General features: G+C 41.7%; 1 protein-coding gene across 1 annotated transcript in view; it reads left to right on the top strand.

Moving 5' to 3' along the window:
* The window catches only part of Dchs2 (dachsous cadherin-related 2), a 236042-nt gene that overhangs the window by 179011 nt on the left and 36844 nt on the right, over positions 1 to 20187 (top strand). Inside the window, exons 10-13 of the mRNA XM_063260869.1 lie at positions 1697 to 1936; positions 11006 to 11140; positions 11334 to 11543; positions 12474 to 13331. Coding sequence (XP_063116939.1) covers positions 1697 to 1936; positions 11006 to 11140; positions 11334 to 11543; positions 12474 to 13331 — 1443 coding nt within the window. The remainder of the gene's footprint in view (positions 1 to 1696; positions 1937 to 11005; positions 11141 to 11333; positions 11544 to 12473; positions 13332 to 20187) is intronic.

Genomic DNA, 20187 nt, shown 5'->3' with positions numbered 1-20187 from the left:
ATAGGGTGCTTCCATCATTTAGCCATTGTGAGTTGTCCTGCTGTAAACATGAGTGTGCATGTGTCACTGAAATATGGTGACTGTGATTCTTTTGGAAAGAAGAGGTATGGCTTGGCCAATGGGATTTCTAGATTTAGTCTTTTTTATGAGTAATCATCAGGGAAATAAATACCACTGAATATTTTGCACAAACATTTATTCATTGTCAAGTACTTTGTGACAGTGTTCCTCTCTGTCAGTCAGTTGTCTTGCTGTCACCATGTTGCCAGATAACAGGCAGTATAGTATTTTATGAACCTGATGGTAAAGAATGTATACAAAGTATCAGTCTTTGAGTTTTGAAATGGACTTCTCCCTCCTTTGTCTTCAGGGGGCACTGAAAAATCAGTGGACTTGTAACTTGTCCTACAAGAAACAAAGGTATTTCAATATGGAAAAACATCTCCAATGTACCACTGTTTGGCCCAACTCTTAATCAGAACATTATTTGGAATGAGACTGAGTGTGCAAGGCTTGGAAGTCATCATTAAAGTCTGGCCCTTTTCTGCTGGAAAATTTCATCAAAATCTTTATTAAATCCTGCACACATGGTTCCGTTCTGAAGCGCATGTGAGCACTGCCCACATTCCCAGCTGACAGAGGCGGCCCAGAAGCAGGCCGCTGGGCTCTGGAAGAGCCGCCTGTCTCTGAGGATCTATTTCCAAGATACTTACAGTGTTTTCCAGGATGATGGCTAAGGCAGGTCTATGGAAGACTGTTAAGGTGGAGGAAGAGAATTGGAACCGGCTCAGGAATTGAGATATTACGCATCTTGGGCAAATGTAGAGGGTGTTTTAGCTGAGAGATTTTTCAGACATAAAATGATCATTAATGAATGAACTCATATGAGATTTATTCTTCCTTGCAAGTCTCAAATTTGTCATAAAATACAAATAGTAAACTTTTAAACAGCTAATGGGCTAGTAAGGACAAAGTGATGATTAATTGCAGAAAAAAGTATTTACTAAAACTTAACTCTAAACCTTTTTAAGTATTTGAAGAATGTTTAGTAGAGGATGGGAAGAACAGTCAGCAACCATAAAAGAAAAGTGTGGCAGGTGGAATTCCACAATGACTACCCATGTAGAATGCAGCTTGTATGGGTTTGTGCTTCTGTGGCAACAGATCAGAGGTGTGTTTGACTTGTGAAGTCCATTGACTGGGTTATGACACCTTTGCCTTTATCTGTTAATAAAAAAAGACACCTCGGGCAAGTATAAAGTGACCATAACCCTTCAACAAAGATAAAATGGTTTAAACCATGTAATCATACTTCCAAATTTGTAAGTCGGTTACTTTGACACAGGAAGTGCCATGTCATGGGAAAACCTATAGATTGTTAGTATCAGATATCTTTTAAAGTGAGGTAAATATGGGATAGGTAAATAACAGTCCTCTTCACAGACGATGGTATAGCATAGATTATTTTTGAATAATCATTCACCTTTATAATTTAAATGCACTTTTCTGACTGTACTATTAACTTTTATTCTGGGCCATGTATAAATTTTAGGGTTGGTTTAATATGATTCATTCTTCAATGAAAAATTCGAAGCTTTTAATCAAGTTAGATGAGATGAACATAGGTAGGGTGAGCATACTTGTTACTAACCCGAGGAATATTCATACCATGTTGCTTGGCTTCTCTTTAAAACAGGGTTACTGACCACAGCTCGCCCTTTGGATTATGAGATAACAACTCAACACATTCTGACCCTCATGGCCCTGGACGGTGGCATCCCGGCACGTTCCTCTTCCCAGACGATGACCATCACCGTCCTTGATGTTGGTGATGAGGCACCAGTATTTAAGCAGCACCTGTACGAAGCGTCAGTTAAAGAAAACCGAGGTCCAGGGGAGTTTGTCACAAGAGTTGAGGCTACAGACAGAGATTCAGGTAATTTAAAAATATGTAGACTTGGTGATCAATGTGAAAAAGATGCTCAAAATTGTGATGGACATCATTTAAAATATCAGGACCACAGCATCCACCAAACAAGATATACACACTTCAGGAAAAGACTTCTGTCAGGTGCACGTTTTCCTGACTAAACAATGAAAGACTTCCCTGTGAGACATCCTGACGTCCTGTCCTGTAGAGCGGAGAACCCACAACATAGCCGGCGCTAAGAAAAGAAATTGAAAATGAGGGTCAATAATCTCAGTGACCTAGGCTACCCAAGCAGCAGTTTGCTGTGCAAATCAACATCTGGAAGCTCATGGTCACTACTCCGAGCACCTCTTGTAATTGTTGAGCCCGGAGATAACTTGTAGTAATCTCATGATGTCTCAGTAAATTTAGTGTTAAAATATTTACATGAGTTTTTTTCTTTTCCTGAAGTGTGTATACATTTTTTTGGCAGACTGCAGTTTGATGAAGAAGCAATGAAGTTACTAGGCACCTCACATTCTGTTACTTTTATTCACATGCATGTGGGAACATAGATATCTAAAGATAATGTGTGCCTTTGATAGCATTTGCTCTTGCTGATTTTGAGTGATACTTATATTAGAGTGGTCCATGCCTAAATAAAATGCAATGTATTGATTTGACCATGATAATAAACAGAATGATAAACAAAGAATCACAGTTATTTCAGAGGGCAATAAATGGGTTGAGTAAAGACAGTAAATGATGTTTTCTTTTCGCAATGTACAACATAGCTGAAGGAACAGGCTGCTGGAGTCAGATTACTTATGCCATCTCTGACTTAGGTAATAGTATCTCTCTCTTCCTCTGTGTATGAGTATAAGATCATGGGGATCATGATAGTACCTCATTTTGTAATCCCATCATTAAGATGAATGAATTATTACTTGTAAAGAGCTTATATCAGTGTCTGGCACAGTAAGTGGTGAGTAAGTGTTAATTCCTAACATTATTGTTGCTATTATTATTAATATCAAGCATTGAATATAGACAAACAGCTTCAAAATGAATTGTTGCCAGAACTAGGAGTTTATAAATTTCTTAGCCTTGCTTTTCAATCACTATGGCTCTTCTTGCATTTAAAGCCCAGTAACTCTGTTTTTATCTCAAAATAATTATGGAAATTACAGTGCAGTGCTTCCTAATAAGATCATTTCTGTAATTTTCCTACTTGAATGAATATGAATTGTTTAATATAAATCCAGTCTTTTAACATTCACAATTGGATATAGCAAGTGGGATTATACATCAGTGTAATATTTTGTTCTATTCTTTTTTATTTAAGAGAAAAAAGACACAAAAGAAAAACAAAAAGCAAAAGAGACAAACAAACAACAACAACAAACCAAAAACAATAACAGTACAGGCTTTCAAAACAAGATGATAGGAATTTGGCAATGGTTATAACATTGCATATTGTTACCTTCAAAAGAGTTGCTTAGATTACCAGATATAGACATGTAAAATTGATCAAATCGTATGAGTATTAATTGTTCTTTTCCAAGAACTAATACAGTTAGTAGTATAGTCATTTTAGCTATCATATGTATATATAGACACACATAGCTTTATGTCTTTTTCCTTTTCCCTTCCTTCTTTCCTCCTTTCCCCTATTATTTTATTCTATCCTTACAAGAAGTGTCATAGTTTTTTTAATGAAAATAATAGTATCAACAACAGACTAAGCCCTTAAATTGTTAATCAAAACAATAAATTGAAATTTTAAACTACATTATATACCGTTTAACTGCTTTGTTTGTTTGAGAAACATCATCTTTTCATGAAATCCATCTCACTTTGAGAATTTGTAGGAATTGCAGAGAACGCTTTTCAAGAGCTCACCTAATTTCTCTTTTGGCCAGAGTGGGGCAGTGTGAGCAAGGGTGTTTTCTTACTGTGCTCAGACATAGGCAGGGGGCCCCCAACAGTCTGTAGGCATGTGTGCTGAGAGAATCGATGCAGTTTATTTCTGGCAACGCTCACTTTAGGGTGCAGGAAACTATGGATAAACACACATAACACACATAAGCTTTTTGTTTGATCATAACCACAACTCAGTAAAGTTCATCTAGAGTGTTCTCTGCGGTTAACAGAGTAACACGGGACGCTGGGTAACAGAATCACATCCCAAAGTGTATAGATTTACACTGAGCCTACCTACCGCTGGTGCCATGTGACTTATTAATCAAAGAATGCTTCTGTTGCGTGGCCTGATTTATTTTATAAATTTTATTTTTTTGATTATGAATTTCTTGTCCTTGAATGCTTGAAGACAAAGGAATTTCCCATGAATTTTTGGATCATGTTCTGATTGTCACTGTCAAATTCCCTAGTATTAATGGTATTTTCTTTGAAAATGAATTGTGTGCAACCTGAATTGTGTGCAACCTGTGCAATTAAAATTCAGTTTTAATTGAATGGAAAGCTTATAGTCTAGATATTGTGGTTGCTGATTGCAAATGTAGGTGTGGAATTCTTGTTTTTGCAGGTTTCCAGTCACGGGTGTTTGAAGGACTCCTTAAATCTCCATTAGTCTCCTGTAGCTTTGCATGTTTTGGAGATACTTTTGGTTTACTGGAAGCCTTGGTGTTTTTAATGACGCCAAATCTGTTAAGCGGGTGATTATGTAAATGCATATGAATATTTGTGTGCACACTTGTGCTTTCTGATTATATTTTTTCTCTTTTGGGTTTTTTACTTTTTTGGCTCAGTGGGTTAAAATAATGAAATAGGAGTATGCATGAGAAGTGGATGATGTAGTAGTCAGGATTTTAACATAACTGGCATTGCCTTGGAATTTATGAATGGTTTACTTTATAGTATATATTTTTAAAAATGCTATAGCACTACTTAATACCAAGGAACTTACCAAGTGTTTTCTAGTATTCTACAATACAAATTTTAAAAATGTAGGCATACAATGTTGTTTGGCATTCAAAACCCACAGGAATGTGAACGCTGAATATTTATGTCGTATGACTCATACTGTTCTAACAGTTTTTTCTTATACTAAAACAAAAAAATTAACAACAACCAGATTTTAACTATAACATTAAAACTGCTGCAGCATCTGGTGCACCAGCAAGAGAGCCATTGTTAGTGAGCAAAAATCTATGCCGAGGTGTCCCTCCCAACTGCCGAGCAGATAGCTCATACTCGTTAATCCATTTGCTCCAAAGTCATGAATTCGAATAATGTAACTGTTTATCACCACACTGGGCATCCCACCACCCCTCTCAGAGCAACATTTCAGGCCAAGGAGAAGCAGGATTTCCCTGAATCTGTGTCACCCTTAGTTTAAAAAGTCATCTCATTTCAGAAAAGTTAAAATTTGAAAAATATCTTTGAATTAACGAAAATAGGTAAGTGTTCCTCACTTAGCCTTGAGAATGATTTTACCCAGTGGGTGACAGGTCATCTTTCTGGAGATTTTAAGAGGCCATTCTGCACACCCTTTAGAAGCAGACTGGTCCATGCATAGACGGAAGGATATGAAAGGTAAAATAACTCGATCTATCACAGTTTGCCATGTTAGCTTCTCACTCTTCTAGCCACTCTGTTGGCATATTCAGCTTTTTACAAGCCAGTTTGTTCGTGGAGTGGAATTTCCCTTGTGTCCTCCCCTGAGGCAAAACCTCCACCAGCTGGTCAGCTGCACTTTATCAGCAGCTACTCACCGACCATTCTCCAGGTTTTTCGCCACCAGCCTTTGCCCACAGTTCTGATCAGACCTGACCAACAGGTGCAAAAGGAGATCCATAGAATCCATGCCCAAATTTGTCTCACTGACTCTGTGCCCCAGAGTCCTAACAGAGGAATTCAAGGATGGGCAGATCACTGGGGACTTCAAAGCTTAAATCCCTCAACCCAAGGAAGCATTGCTGCAGGAACTCATAGTGACAGCTAGTGGAAGCCACCACCTAATTAGGCTGGGGCACTTCCCCTAATCCCTTACTACTGTTCTGGGAGTGTTTTATTGATTTCTGCGTGGTGCTCTGTATAAAGATTTTCTCTTTATATAAAGAGTCCTATTTTTCTATATGGAGTCCTATTATAAATGCATTTACAGAAAGGTGAAAAAAAGGACAAAAGTTAATAAGAACTAATAACTTTACTCAGACCATGACCGTTAAAACTAAAACCTGGGAATATACTATTACTGCAGTTAATGCATTGTACTTTAATTATATAACTGCTCACTCATCTACCTCCCCTATAGACTATGAAATACTTCCGGATTCAGGATGTCTTGTTGCCTGGAATCAGGACACCCCATTTCCTTTTATCTGAAATCCTTAGTGTAGAGCAAGATATTACAGGAATTCAATAAATATTATTTTACTACATGCTATGAGAATCTGAAGTAGGTGAGACATAAGCTGCATGCAGTTATCTTTCTTCTGCAGAATTTATTCACTTATTTCTTCAAACCATCAACACGATGTGGTTGTCTTTTTGCTTTAGAAATGAGCTGAGGGCGTGGTCATTGTGCAACTGATGAACTGCATGAAAGATGATCTTCCCAACGAGTAAATCTGAAAGTAACACTCTCTCTGCCTGCTCTGCCTTGGCAGCATTCTTCATTAATTCTCTGAAGCTTGGAAACTTAGTACAGGTCTATCTCTTTTAGCTTAATAATCAGGGACTTTGTGAAGAGGCTCCAGTTTTTCTGTCTTCTCCCATCACTTGCCAATGGATGGCTTAGGATGCTTTTTGATCCTTTAGGATGGGGATCTGTACGTTTTTTTCCTAGAAGAAACCATACAATAAAGATTTAAGGTTCAGATTGGCTGAGCTCTGGTATTGCAGCAGACAGCAACCCTGGATAAAACACAAAGAAATTACGTGCCTGTGTTTTTGGAAAGTTTACACCAACAGGGAGTGCTCCAGATGTGGCCAGGGGCTGCAGTATCCCAATCCCTGATCCAATATACGTCTAACTAAGATGTATGAGTCATTTTGCTACTTTCTGCTCATAAAATCCAGTTATTGTGATCTCATCAAAGTCCCAGGTTGGTGGAGTGTTCTATTAGATGCCAGGCAGATCGTTATCTTCTGAGTAGGTGATGGTGAAAGATAGAAGAGCTTGAATGAAGATAGATACACTGATATTTCTGCTTGGTAGAAGAAGGTGATACATTGTGCTCACAAACTGATATGAAGTATTAGATATTGAAGTATTGTTGGATCCAAGACCAGTGGCACCATGGTCCATTCAAGCCTACACCAGGGAGCATTTCAAGGATGCCTTTAACAAGTCCTAACCAACATCTTTAAGAAGAGAGAATCCTCTGAATCCTCAAGAAATCCACTGGGAGTTAATGGTGGGCATAGCACACATGGTAAGTCCATCCTAACAGCCCCATTTCATTAAGCTTTGTGTTCTTTGCAGCAGAGTATGCATGCAAAGATTTAGTATCTCAACCTCAGTGATTGCAGGCCACCACTGATTCTAACCAGTCAAGGAAACTATTAGGGACACAACGCTCTGAGCTGGCACAGTACACGTAGAATCGCTAGGAAATGTACTATACCAAAAAGCCATCCAAAGCCCATAGTGTTATATTTTATCTTCCTGCATCTCATATCCTTCAAATTTCTATATGTATTTCCCAGGTTTATGGCAATACAAGTTATAAAATTATTGCATTCTTTTGAATCTATGAGCTGCCTTTGACAGAGTCGGATTTGTGGTTGGCTGTCTGCAATGTGTTGAAATCTGACTCTGGTTATGAGTATTCATGGGTGTAACAATTGCCTTTCATGCTATCAGTTAAATCTGCCACTCGATTTGGATCTGATCTTTGAGGACATGAATTTTAGGATTCCCTGATGGAGCATGCAAGTTTCTTAACTGTGACTTGAGAAGCAAGTTTAAAGCATCAGCTGGTAGAATTCTTTATGTAAGTTGCTACATTCAAATATCATCCTGTGTCGTATTCCTGTTTACCATCATGTAGTTAAAATCAGTGCCATTTGGTTCCCTCATGAATTGGACTCCTTTAATAGTCACATCATCATAGATGAACACAGATGATCATTTAACTAATCATGAAATCACCTCAAGTGTTGAATTACTAACGCACCATAATTCCCATGGCAAGAAACTCCATACTGCATTCAAAGCCAAAAAGAATCAAACCAAGCCCAGACCCCCTGTTACCTGAAACCAGCTCTTTTAGCCAAATATCAGTCACATTTGCTCAGGAAAACCAGGTGCTACAGCACAGGTGCTGAATAGCTGAGTGAGTAAATGGAGAATACTAAGACATTCCAAATAAAAGGAATCTAGGAATTAGCTGCTACTGGGAAACAGAGGGGAATCTGAACTATTAGAACCTGGGAGAAAGCAGTGAGAAAGACCTCAGAGAACCTGGCTGGGCAGTGGTGAAGGAGACCGAGCGACTTTGCTGCTGGAGAGTGTGCAGCTTGGAAGAAGGAAGCATTGTTTCCTCTCCTTCTGCCTTTCAGTCTCCTGCCCATGTCCCTTTTGTAACTGACCCTTAGAGGGAATCATTTGGTGAAGATCTGTGGTTTCAGGTTCCTGGCTCCAGCACGATGGCTAAAGTGTAGAGAAACAGTGTAGGTCTGAGACGCCTTTGTGAAGCAGCTGTGACACCATGTAGAGACCTGCGGATGAGCTGACAGAAGGAGCAGGGACTAAGGAGGCCCCTGCAAAAAGAAGCAGTGTATTCAAAGAACAGCGCAGAGCACATAGGCCAGGAATCTGGGAGGGAGCCAGGGCGCGAGAAAAGTTTGGGGAAATGAGCAGAGTCCACAACATGTGGGACCCGCTCTGCAGCGGGTGGCAAGGTGCGTGGATTTTATTTTAAACGCGTTCACACATTCTCCCGTCTTTCTGGCTGATTCTTCTTTTAGGGTCTCAGGTTATAAAGAAGGCACTTCACCTCACACGCCTCATCATGTAGAATTGTGATCGCCTACCTACTTATCCAGGCTCTAATGTGAGCACCGCGAGGACAGAGAATTTGTTCTTGGTGGCAGTTGGTTATACTTTTCATACCTGGCACAGTGACCTAGCACCTCATATTGCTCTCTGTATATACTTATTGAATGAAATAAGTAACAAGCAAACCGTCTATTTGTGACAAGTCTTCCTGGATGCACTCCTTCAGCAATTCCATGTTTTCCATCATCCTTTGTGTGATGCATAGATTTTATTATCTCCTTCCCTGATGGGCATCTGAACATTCAGTAAATGTGCATTTCATGCATGAACATATAAAAGAAATAAAGAAGAAAGGATGAGAAGGAGGGAGGTAGAAGAAGGGAAAAAGAAGGAAAGGCAGGAAGGGAAGGAGGGAGGGAGAGAGAGGGAAGAAAGGAAGAATTATACAGCCAAACAAACGATCAAGCTCCATGCATGTACGTGGGGTCATCCATACCTAGGTGGAACCTGACCTCCCTGGGTTGAGAAGGAGGTAGAATGAATTTGTAGAGTGAGATCCCAGAGAAAAGATGGCCCAGATATCATTGTTCACACATGAAAAGATCCCTACATTTCACTTGGAAATGAGGAAAAAAAAAATCCTAAAGCAACAAGAAAAAGATATTTCCTTTTATTCTTTTACTCCTCTTTCCCCTTTTCTTTCCTCTCTGTTTACCTTGGTTCCCTCATTGTAATCAACAGTATATCCCAGAGAAACCAAGTTAGGCAGGAGCTAAAAATGCTGAGCAGGTTTTACAAGTAGGAGGCCACTGTCGTGGCAGAGAAAGGCTGGGTTAGGCAGTGCTTTGAAGTTAATTGCAGAGAACGGTCAGCCCGTGTAAGTGAAATTTGGCTACAAAGAGAAGGGGTGGGTGGAACTTAATGCTTCTAGCTACAGAAGAGTTTAATCAAAGGGAATATTTTTAGGAGAAAGACCTGAACTTACCGAAAAATTCCAAGAGAGAGTATTTAAAGATTTTCTTTTGCCACTGGGACAGAAAGATGAAGGCTGGAGTTTAATATAGATGCAGAAGGCTGAGCGATCGTTTTTCTGATGCCTCTCTTCCCGTGGGTTGTTCTAAGGTTATGGCCTGTAAGAGAGCCAGTAGTGTCAGCTAGGAACCCTGAGTAGGATGGGGTGACCAAGCAAAACTCCAGGATGGCAGTTTCTATCTCCTGGATAATCCAGGAGAACAGAGTGATAGAAAGGACCTGGGATGAAGATTTGTTCAATAGCTTTGGCAAAAGCTCCCAAGACCTTTGGAAAGAAGTAAATGGCTAAAGTGATTGCTCTCAGGGCTGCATTAGATGGGAAGGAACTAAATGGCGAGAGGCATACCTGGGCACGTGTATAGGTACACACACAAATGCACACATGCACACACACACTCTTAGGTGTGTGCAGTAAGGGTGTCACTAAATATCGTCAGATCCATATTTCCACAATTATCTTTAATTTTCATAGTTTCAGAGTGTGACAAGGGTGTGAGGAGAAAGAAACAAGTCCTTAGTTGAAACCACTGTAATATGGGAACAATTACTTTGAAAGTACATAATAATATAGTATCACATTTCTCACTCAGATAGGAGACAGACTATGAAGTAAAAACAAAACAAAAAAAATAAACACATTAGCAACTCTGTGGGCTTCCTAAGATTGAAAACAAGCAGACTCCTGTAACTGAGCGCAAGCTTATAAATAGAAGGTCCATCTACAGAAGTTGTCATTTGTACCACAAACTTACAATTACATCCTTAAATCACAATCAAGTGTGTTAAAAAGAATAATTAGGAATGTGTTGCAGAATTGCACACTCATAAGAAAAAGTTTATGGGAGAGAAAAAATCCTAAGCATTCACCATGGGGAAGTCTCCCAAGACTTTTGAAAATCAAGCCATTTCAGCTCATGAGCCTTTTATTTTGTGAGCACAGCCAGAGAGATTTCTTTTACTTTAATTTGAAAGCTGGCTAAGAATCTCACCTTCTTCATCTATGGCCTAACATGTCCAAAGGAAAATAAATGGGGAGCTGTGGAATGAATTCCCAGGGGATAATTGCTAAGTTTATCTTTTATCTTTTCCTTCAGGAATCAATTCCAAGCTGCAGTTTGAGATCCTATCAGGGGCTTCCTTTGGGTTTTTCAAGATCAATGCTGACACTGGAGAGGTAGTGACAGCCACCACACTTGACAGAGAAGTTCAGGACATCTTCACTCTTCGAGGTAACGGATCTTCCCATCCTGGTGTATTTTACACAAAACCAGAAAGTTCTGAAATGTTTGACATTTAATTGGGATGTCTTTGAATAAAATGTTATTGACCAAGTGCTATTCAGTTAGCTTCGTCCAATGCCCTTAGAAGCACACATTTGTCACTGATAGCCACAATCCATACCATCTTTATGTTCCGTGTTAGTCCTGGTACGAGACGGGGCAGTCCCTTCACTGTCCTGCACCACAACGATCGTCTGCACTGTTGAAGATGAAAACGATCACATGCCAGAGTTTCTTGTGTCCAGTCACAGCATTGAGGTTCTGGAAAATCAAGAACCCGAGGTTGTCTATACTGTTTTGGCCTCTGATATGGATGCTGGCAGTAATGGAGATGTCAAGTATGACATAATCAGTAAGTATTTTTTAATTATAATTCCCCCGCATGCAGACTGACTTGATGCATTCTATATTTTGATTCTTTTGCACTTGGTGTCTGTATTGGTCATTTTTCCATTGCTGGGACAAAATATCTGACACCTGTAATTTACACAAGGAGAGGAATATTTTAGCTTACAATTTCAGAAGGTTTAGTCCTTGGCTAGCTGACTCCCAGGCAGAAGCATCACAGCAAGAGGGTGTGATAAAGGAAAGCTGTTCATCTCCTGACATTCCAGAAGCAGAGAACAGGGAAAGAGCAGAAGCCAGACAGGGTCCCCTCCACTCATTCATCTAACAGAAGGACAGGCTCATAAAAACATTGCAGGGTGTCCTCATCCAGTTTACTCACCAGACTGGCACTTTGCAACTTCTGGTATTTCCCAAAGTCAAAATGGCCACAAAAACCTAAATGTTTCTGAATAGCTTCAGGATGTTAAGGAAACCATCGTAGCACAACTAAAGACATTCACCGTAGAGGACCTTGAGGACTGGGTCGGAAAGTGGCAAGAAGCTGAAGCGTCAGGGCAAGAGGACAGAGGAGAGCAAGACTGCTGAGATTCCGGTGCTGGTAAGCCGATCAGAGGACAGCGTGAGAGAGGGACGGTAGCCCACACCCTGCAACCCACCCGGCACCGGACACATTCAGGAGCATGCTTTACTCCTATGTTAGGCAGCTCTTAATCCAGTGACGCTGACCCACCAGCAGTAAGTAACAGTGGCCCCTTTTGTCCTATGGTGAGGAGCTTTGTTGTGCTGTGTCCATGACTTAACAAAGGAGCTAGGATGGCTTGTAAGGTAACAACTGTTCCCGAATGAATAAATATGTGAATGTATGCAATACTAGCAGAGAGGCACAATTTTTTTCAACCCGCTGCAGTACCTGTTCGATTGTTTTCTGTGACAGATGGAAACACAGGTGAGTCCTTTGTTATTCATGAAACATCAGGAGAACTGGCAACCGCTCGTGCTTTGGACCGGGAGCAGGTCAGCAGTTTCACACTCACTGTCCAGTGCTCCGACCTGGGGGACCCCCCTCGGAGCTCTACCATGCAGGTGCAGGTGAGGGTTTTGGATGACAACGACCACCACCCCGCCTTTTCCACGCTTTGTTACCAGTCCTCAGTGAGGGAAGATGCGGCAGTGGGGACCGTGGTTCTAGTGCTGTCTGCCGTGGATGAGGACCAAGGCCCGAACGGCCAGATTGAGTATTTCCTGGAGGGCGAGGCTGCTGGTGTGTTCACTGTGGACCCCACGACAGGCGTACTGAGAACCAGCCGTGCCCTGGACCGGGAGGTCCAGCCCCAGTATGCATTTCGGGCTGTGGCCAGAGACTGTGGCATCTCAGGCCCCAGGAGTTCCACTGTCAGTGTCCATGTGTCTGTCATTGACGTTAACGACAATGATCCGGTTTGGGAGCAGAATCCGATGGATGTCCTTCTTCCATCCCAGTTGTCTGCAAATCAGACCATCGCTACCCTAAGAGCCCGTGACCCAGATGTGGGCCCCAACGGGACGGTCACCTTCAGCTTTGCAGACACCCAGTCCATTTTTTCTCTGGACGAGTCCACGGGAGAAATTAGGCTCCTGCGAAGTCCTGCTTTGGAGCATTTTCCTGCATGGTTGCAGTTGAATGTTACAGACCGAGGAGCGCCAGCCAGGGCAAATCCTGGTCTCCTGCTCCTTCACAGGGAAGGAGAAGACTTGAAGCTTTCCTTTAGCCGGCACCTGTACGAGGGCCTGGTAGCTGAAGACTGTGAGCCAGGTAAGTGTCTTTCAGGTTGCCTTGTGTTACCCCGTCTGTTTTTGGTGGGCTATAAATACCTGAGAGTGCTCTTGCAGGTGCAGAAAGAAATTTCAGAATTCAGCCAGTTCTTGGTGCTAGAAAGTTGAATTCATATGGTCTTGCTAGTTAACTCTTCAATGCTTCCTAAAAATACCTGAGGCGACGTAGCAATAAAGAGAAGTTTATTGTAGCTCACAGTTGGTTCTGGAGGTGCTAGTATAAGATCTTCCAGCCCCATTGCTTTGGCCCTGTGGGGAGCCTGGAAACTCATGACCAGATTGTGGAGCAGAACAGAGCACTCACCACACAAGCCAGCAATGACCATCCTCATCACTGCCTCCATGACATGGGGGTTACTAGACCCCGCCTTGGAAGGGACCCTACCACCTCCTGGCAGTACTGCCCCAGGGCTAAGCCTCACGCTGCCTAATAGACACCAGGACCCAAATCCCAGCAATGACAACTAACAGCCCAGTCCCAATAAAGCATCAGGGGCAGGACACAGTGAACACCAAGTTCAGGTCACCTCTGAGGGCGGCTATCTCCATTGCGGGTTCCATCAAACAAAGCTAGTGACAAAAGAAATAGAAGAAAGGCCTTCTTTTCCAGTATATTTTTTGAACCTGATGAGAATTGTTTTTCTTAGTTCCCTTATATTTGAAATTACCTGTTAAATTTGACTTTTTTTTCTTTTTGCCAAAACTTAATACTCCAAATCTTTTTTATTGTTTTAAGACAAAGTCTTGCAAGGTAGCTCAGGCTGGCCTTGAACCCATTACGTAGCTCATCCCGGCCTCAAACATGTGCTAGTCCTCCTACTTCAGCCTCCCTGGTACCAGAATATTGTATTTATTTAATTTTATGCTTAAAGAAGGTGTAGAAATACCACTGGAAGTAATCCAAGCATGCGGTATCTAAATACTAGGTAGGTATACCCTTGAAACCATCTGAAACAATGAGATGTAACTTGTTTTTGAAGGGTAACTTTGACATCTGAAGGGCATGAAGTCCAAATTGAGAGGGAGGGTACAGCTGCAGATACAACAGGAGAGCAAGGGAAAAGGAAAGAAAGGCAGCTTTGAGGTGTTTGAATTCAATTAGATGCACATAATGTATGCCCAGATTGGTGGGACTCCCTAAGGTCTAAGAAAAGAAATGACAGCGTGCATAAATACAGATGGGCAAGCAGGCCAAGCAGGCCAAAGCTTTGCCTGGGTCACTATTGAGGTACAGACTGTCAGATCATACCCCAGGCCCCGGGGAGCGACTTTTCCTTTTTTCTGCTTAAGTTCAGTGAAGCTTAAAGATTGCAAACCCATTGATCAATCTCAGAATAGTCTCCATGTATATTTTCTAAATCACCATATAACTGCCAGAATGGTTTTACCTGCCCCAAAGATAGCTGGAATTTTAATCTTTATTTTCAAATGAAAAAAAAATTGCCTTTTGGAGGCTTAAATTTTCTGTAGGTTACTCAAAAACCCTATTGGTAGTCTCCACTTGGCATCCTGATGCATTATTTTTGGGACTATCATAAATTCTCCTCACCTCACACTGCCTTTAACATTTACATGCTCTTCTGAGAAAGTAAAAAATTAAAACCAGTAACTTCTACATATCTATATTTAGCATTTGGGGGGTGGGTTGGAAAGGCCATAGGTCCAGATTGGATTGGCCTTGAATTTATTAACAACACTGAGCTTAACACCTGTATTACCTAAAACAATATGTAGTTTCCATTTTGCAAGCCGCCTTTGGAAGTTAAAATCCCTTTCAGAGTCAGCCATAAAATGTTCACTTTATCATGGAAAGAGTCACCCAGCAGGGCCCAGGTCCCTGCAGGACAGAGGCTGGCCTTCAGCAGGGAGCCAGGACAAGGTGTCCAAGAGACACCCCTCCTGCTCCCTGGCTCCCTTTCCCCCACCCAGAACCCATGTTTTCAAGCTAGGCTAAAGAGAATCATTTTTAAAGCTAAGGATAAGCCACTCGGTGCCCACAGTGTTTATACTCACTAAATGAATTAACAGAATCTTCTAGAAGCCAGCCAGTTGTTATTTCTTCGGTTTCATTTCCAACACTTTGACTTTCCAGACAAGGATGAGTCAGCTCCTCTTCTCCTCAGTGTGGGCTTCCACAGGTTCAGGGCGCTCTGTGAATAACTCGGGGGGGGGGACCAATTAAAATTATTGAATTATACTGATACCTTCATTAAAAGTAGGTAGTCGGGCTTTGGAAATGTTGGAGAGATGTTAAAACAGGTCACATGGGGGCTCTCTAACTGGTAAAATAGATTTGATTTAGCACAAAAATGGAATTAGGTCTTCTTGACATTCGGAGGCCGGCCTCTTCTTCCACCACTTTCAAAGCTAATCCAGTGCATTCCAGTTCCCACTCTTAAGTAGGCCAGGTAAATGGAGGGCTGGAAGTCGGGGTGTGGAGATGCAGCTGCTGGGTCAGCCCCTGTGCTCACGCTTGGCAAGTTCTCCCTCTCCACGAAGGGCAGATGGGAAGAGCTTCCCCATGGGGCACTGTAAGGAATAGATTGAGTCACTGGAGGATGCTAGTCTTGCTTGCATTATTATTGCTATTTTCTTTTGGTCCAGAATCCTTATTTGAATTCTATAAAGTTAGCTGGGTATAAATTCTTCCCAGACCAACCAGTTACCATGTAACAATTGCGTGAAAATGATGAAATACTTGCAGATTTTAAAACCCTTCCATCTGTTTCGTTTGCTCTCCAAACCAGATAAAATTATATTCTCCAAGGTAATGAATTTCTCCATAAACATGGAATTAGGGGACCCGATGTCATCAGCAACTTTGAAACAAGCCCGACATATAAAATTTTATAGCAGTGAAAAGAAGGAAGAAAATATTGTGGTTCGTGTGTTCTTACTCAGGGGCAGTCTCATGTTTAGGTGGAAATTCACCAGGGCAAATACCATCTTAGTGGCTGTTTACAACAATAGGAAATCCATTGCCTCATGTAAGAGGAAGGTTCTGATTCTAAGAAAGTTCCAGAGGAAAAAAGGCCTCAGCCAAAGTCAAGGTTTCTCAAAAGAAGCAGATAAGTTTTAATATTTTGTAAATTCACCCCAGTCCTACAGCTGAGCCTCAGCCATAGATGCCCAAAGCAGGTCGTATTTTATTCATATAATAAAGGTTCCTTCCAGGGCAGGGGGCACCTTGCAGGCCATTATGAAAGGAATTGATACATATGCCATGATGCCAGCTTTAACTTTTTATTTGGTGAATTGTGATTGCTACATGGCTTACACTAGTCATGTCGAAATGACCAGTCCTCTCTTTCTAGGAAAAAAGATACAGGAAGCCAAATGGTAATCAGAAAGTCGTTGTTTGCTAATCCTAAGCAATTAAGAGTAGGCTGTGACTCAAGTGTTGAATGTCATCAGCCTGCAACCCTTTTCCCCAGCAAAGCCTTCAGAGCACTGCCAGGCGGGACTTGGTGATGCTGCCACTGACAGTGCAGACTGTCATCACTTGCCGACTTCCTTTGGTTTGTACCTTCCTCACTTGGTTTCTCAACTTCTCAGCCAAGGCTTCTGTCCTGATGCCATTTATGCATAACTATGTTCTGAACCATTCCTTTTTGTTCCTAGCTGTGTCCTTACTGGCTTTTCCTTTCTGGGACGTAACACTTGACAGTCACAGTTTAAAGGAGGACAGGCTTAATTTGGCTCATGGTTTCAGAAGATTCAATGTATGGTCACCTGGCTCCAAAGCAGAAGTGTCCTGATGGGAGGGTACAGCAGGGGAAAGATGCTCGTTTCATGGTGGCCAGGAAACAGCAGAGGAGCAGTGTCAGAGAAGAGGTGACATGGAATCAGATATATTCCCCGTGGTCACACCCCGCATAACCACCCAGTCACACCCAGAAGAGTGTTTTACTAATCTCCTGGGCATTTTGTAACCCAGTCAAATTGGCATATCAAGATCAATGGTTACAAGCTGTAACAGGATTAATATTTTTGAACTACATTAAAACTTTCTTCTGTATTATTTATCTGTGAATAAAACTTTATGCCTCTTCTGTAAGAGGCATCCGTTTGTTGTGGATAGCATTAGGACTGTGATAGGAGGAAGGCAAAGAGAGTATTCTGTCTTTGACAAACAAAATATGTGGTCTTTATGGTAATCAAATATGGTTCATAAGGAAGCCTGATCCTTGAAAATAAGAGAACCTTTCTCTTTTACGGCTGACGAATATAAGAAGGGAAAAGAGAAAAGGTATAGGAAACGAGTGCTTGGCCTCATCTTAGCTGCCCTTTTCAGAGCTATAATCCAGGAGGGCCCAGGGAGATAGAATAAAGGAAAGCTAAGCAGATGATGCTTTGGGGCCATGGGTGGACACTGCCTTCTAAATGGCCCTTTGATATCACAGGACCGAGTAGAGGCTAGCCGGCCTGGCACAGGGACTGCTGCTGCAGGGATCAAATGACCCCATTCCCAAATGAGCCCAGGTAGAATGAGACAGAAAGGTGATGAGCAGCTCTGTTGGACGTTGGCCCTCAAAACAAGAATGTATGTGGTGGCTGGCTTCCACTCACGCCCGGTGCTCACAGTGCACCACCTTGGTTGCATGGGAAGAGGCTCCCAGCAATGTGCTGGGTGGGGGGGGGCTGTCTTGCCAGTGGGAGGAAAGAACGTAGATCAGAGGGTGCATCTGAAATCGCAGGGTGCCATAGTAAGGAACAGCACCACTGGAAAACAAAGTCCTCCAAGAGGACAGGCGAGGTCTGAGTGAGGTTGCTTTGTTGAAGCTGTGCAGGATTAGGGCTAAGAATAGATACCAAGAGCCAAGACTCCTTAGCAGGAATTCTGGAGTCAGCTGTGGCTTCTCATAGGAATGTTCACAGCTAGACAGAATTTAGCAACTTAGAAGGGAAATGGGAACTCCAGAGAGAACTAGTTCATAAGGGTTTCACTGTAGAAGCCAAAGCACAGTGAGGTGAAAAGTGAAGACCTGGAGATAGATAACTCAGTGTCATTTTTTGATAGGAGTTTCCTATAAAAAGAAAAACATAGTTTGAAGTCCCATGAGGGTCAGAGGTACATGTTGTTATCACTGAAAACCAAATGAGATTTGGACATTTGTGACTTATGACACTTTACTTTTAAAAACGTTTTATTAGTGCATGTGTTCCACACATGATTATTACGTTCACCCCGGGAGTGGTGCGTGCACGTGGCCCTCCTTAGCTCGTTTTCTCCCCTTGCCCCCCTTTCTGCTTCCCCTCCTTTGTTCCCCTTCCTGTTTGAACATTTTCTTCCTACTTCCCAATATCTCTCCTCCCTTTTGGTCCTTATATGTGCTTTTTGTTTGTCACTTTAAAATTTACTAGGACAATTCATTAGCATTTCACTAAAAACAAAGCATTTATTGGAACTATCAGGATCTCTGATCTGTTCTGTTCTTTTGTCTTGTTTTTGTTTTGGGGTACTGGGAATTGAACTCAGAACCTCACGCTTGCCAGGCAGGCGTTGTGCCACTGAGCTACACTTCCAGCCCTGCTGTTCTTTTTTTTTCTAATTAGCATCTGCTGTTTGTGGACGTTGGATGCCTGCTTTGAGATTATTTTGAGGATAATAATGCTGCGTTCCTGAACTGCTGCTATGAAAATCAAATAGAATCAGTAAAATTATAGAATGTGTTTGGCAACTAAAAATGTCTTAGAAGACTTTAAGTGAAATGTAACAGGTGATTGGAGATGTCCTGAGTGTCTAGAGATTAGAGTTGAGAATCATCCACACAAATATTGTGCAGCCCTTCCTCCTGGACCCCATGTGGCCTGGACTCCATCTGGGTGGCCTCAGCAGTGGACAGGAGAAGGTGGCTGGGTCTGAATGCAGGTAATGTAGAGTCCAGGTGACAGTGTGGGAATGGTGGGCAGGAAATGGTAGACAGCGAGAGAAGACGGAGCAGCTGCCTCCGAGAAAGCCGAGGAACCTAGCATTGCAGTGCCTCAGCACTGACACTTCTCTAGCTCACATTTCAAAGACAGTTTTCTGTATTCCACAAAATAAAGATGTAGTAGGAGTTTTCAGGGATTGTTTTCATCTAGCACCTCTGTTTCTCTAGGTGGTTGAATGCACTTTTAAATAATTGAACGCACCTCTCTATAGATAATCACTCCCCAAAAGAGTGCCTGGGTGATCCCATAAAATATATATTTCAGATTTAATCAACCATGTTCACATCACATCATCTGCACTAACTCTATCATTTTTCCTCCTTGTATCTCATTTTCTATAGACTATAAAAAGTTGGTGAGTCTACTGTCTGTGCTATTTCTTTAGCTGTTCACAAAGGCAGAAGTGTTCAGCGATGCATTCGATTGCTGTTTTACAACATAGTCTTCATCTGCACCAAATGGCAGAAGATTATTTCTTTGGACATGCTTTTCCTGTTCTTTTTCTCAGACTGGGATTCTTGTAATGACTTTCTTTTCACATAGGTAGGATTTCAGGGAATTTTGATGATGGGAAGCCAGGAAGGACAAATTTACACTTTTTTCTTTGTGTTCGTGGTAAAAAGATACAAAATTGACCATCTTAACCATAAAGCAGTGTTAACTATATTCACCTTGTTGTGTAACAGATCTCTGGATCATTTTCATTTTGCAGAACTGGAACTCGCCCCACTGAACAGCGATTCCCCTAGGACACCTTCCCCTGCTCAGAGTGGGTGCCATTCTGTTTTCTAAGAGTCTATTTTAGATACTTCATTTAGTTAGAATCTTTCAATGCAGTATTTGTCTTTTTTTTCTGACAAGATCTTGCTATGTAGTTCAGGCTGGCCTTGAGCTCACTTTCT

The sequence above is a fragment of the Cavia porcellus genome, unplaced genomic scaffold (genome assembly GCF_034190915.1).
Source record: "Cavia porcellus strain 051 isolate PalLab524CR breed Dunkin Hartley unplaced genomic scaffold, mCavPor4.1 scaffold_14, whole genome shotgun sequence".
Taxonomy (NCBI): Eukaryota; Metazoa; Chordata; class Mammalia; order Rodentia; family Caviidae; genus Cavia; species Cavia porcellus.
Note: the sequence above shows the minus strand (reverse complement) of the source record. Positions and strands in the feature narration are given on the sequence as shown.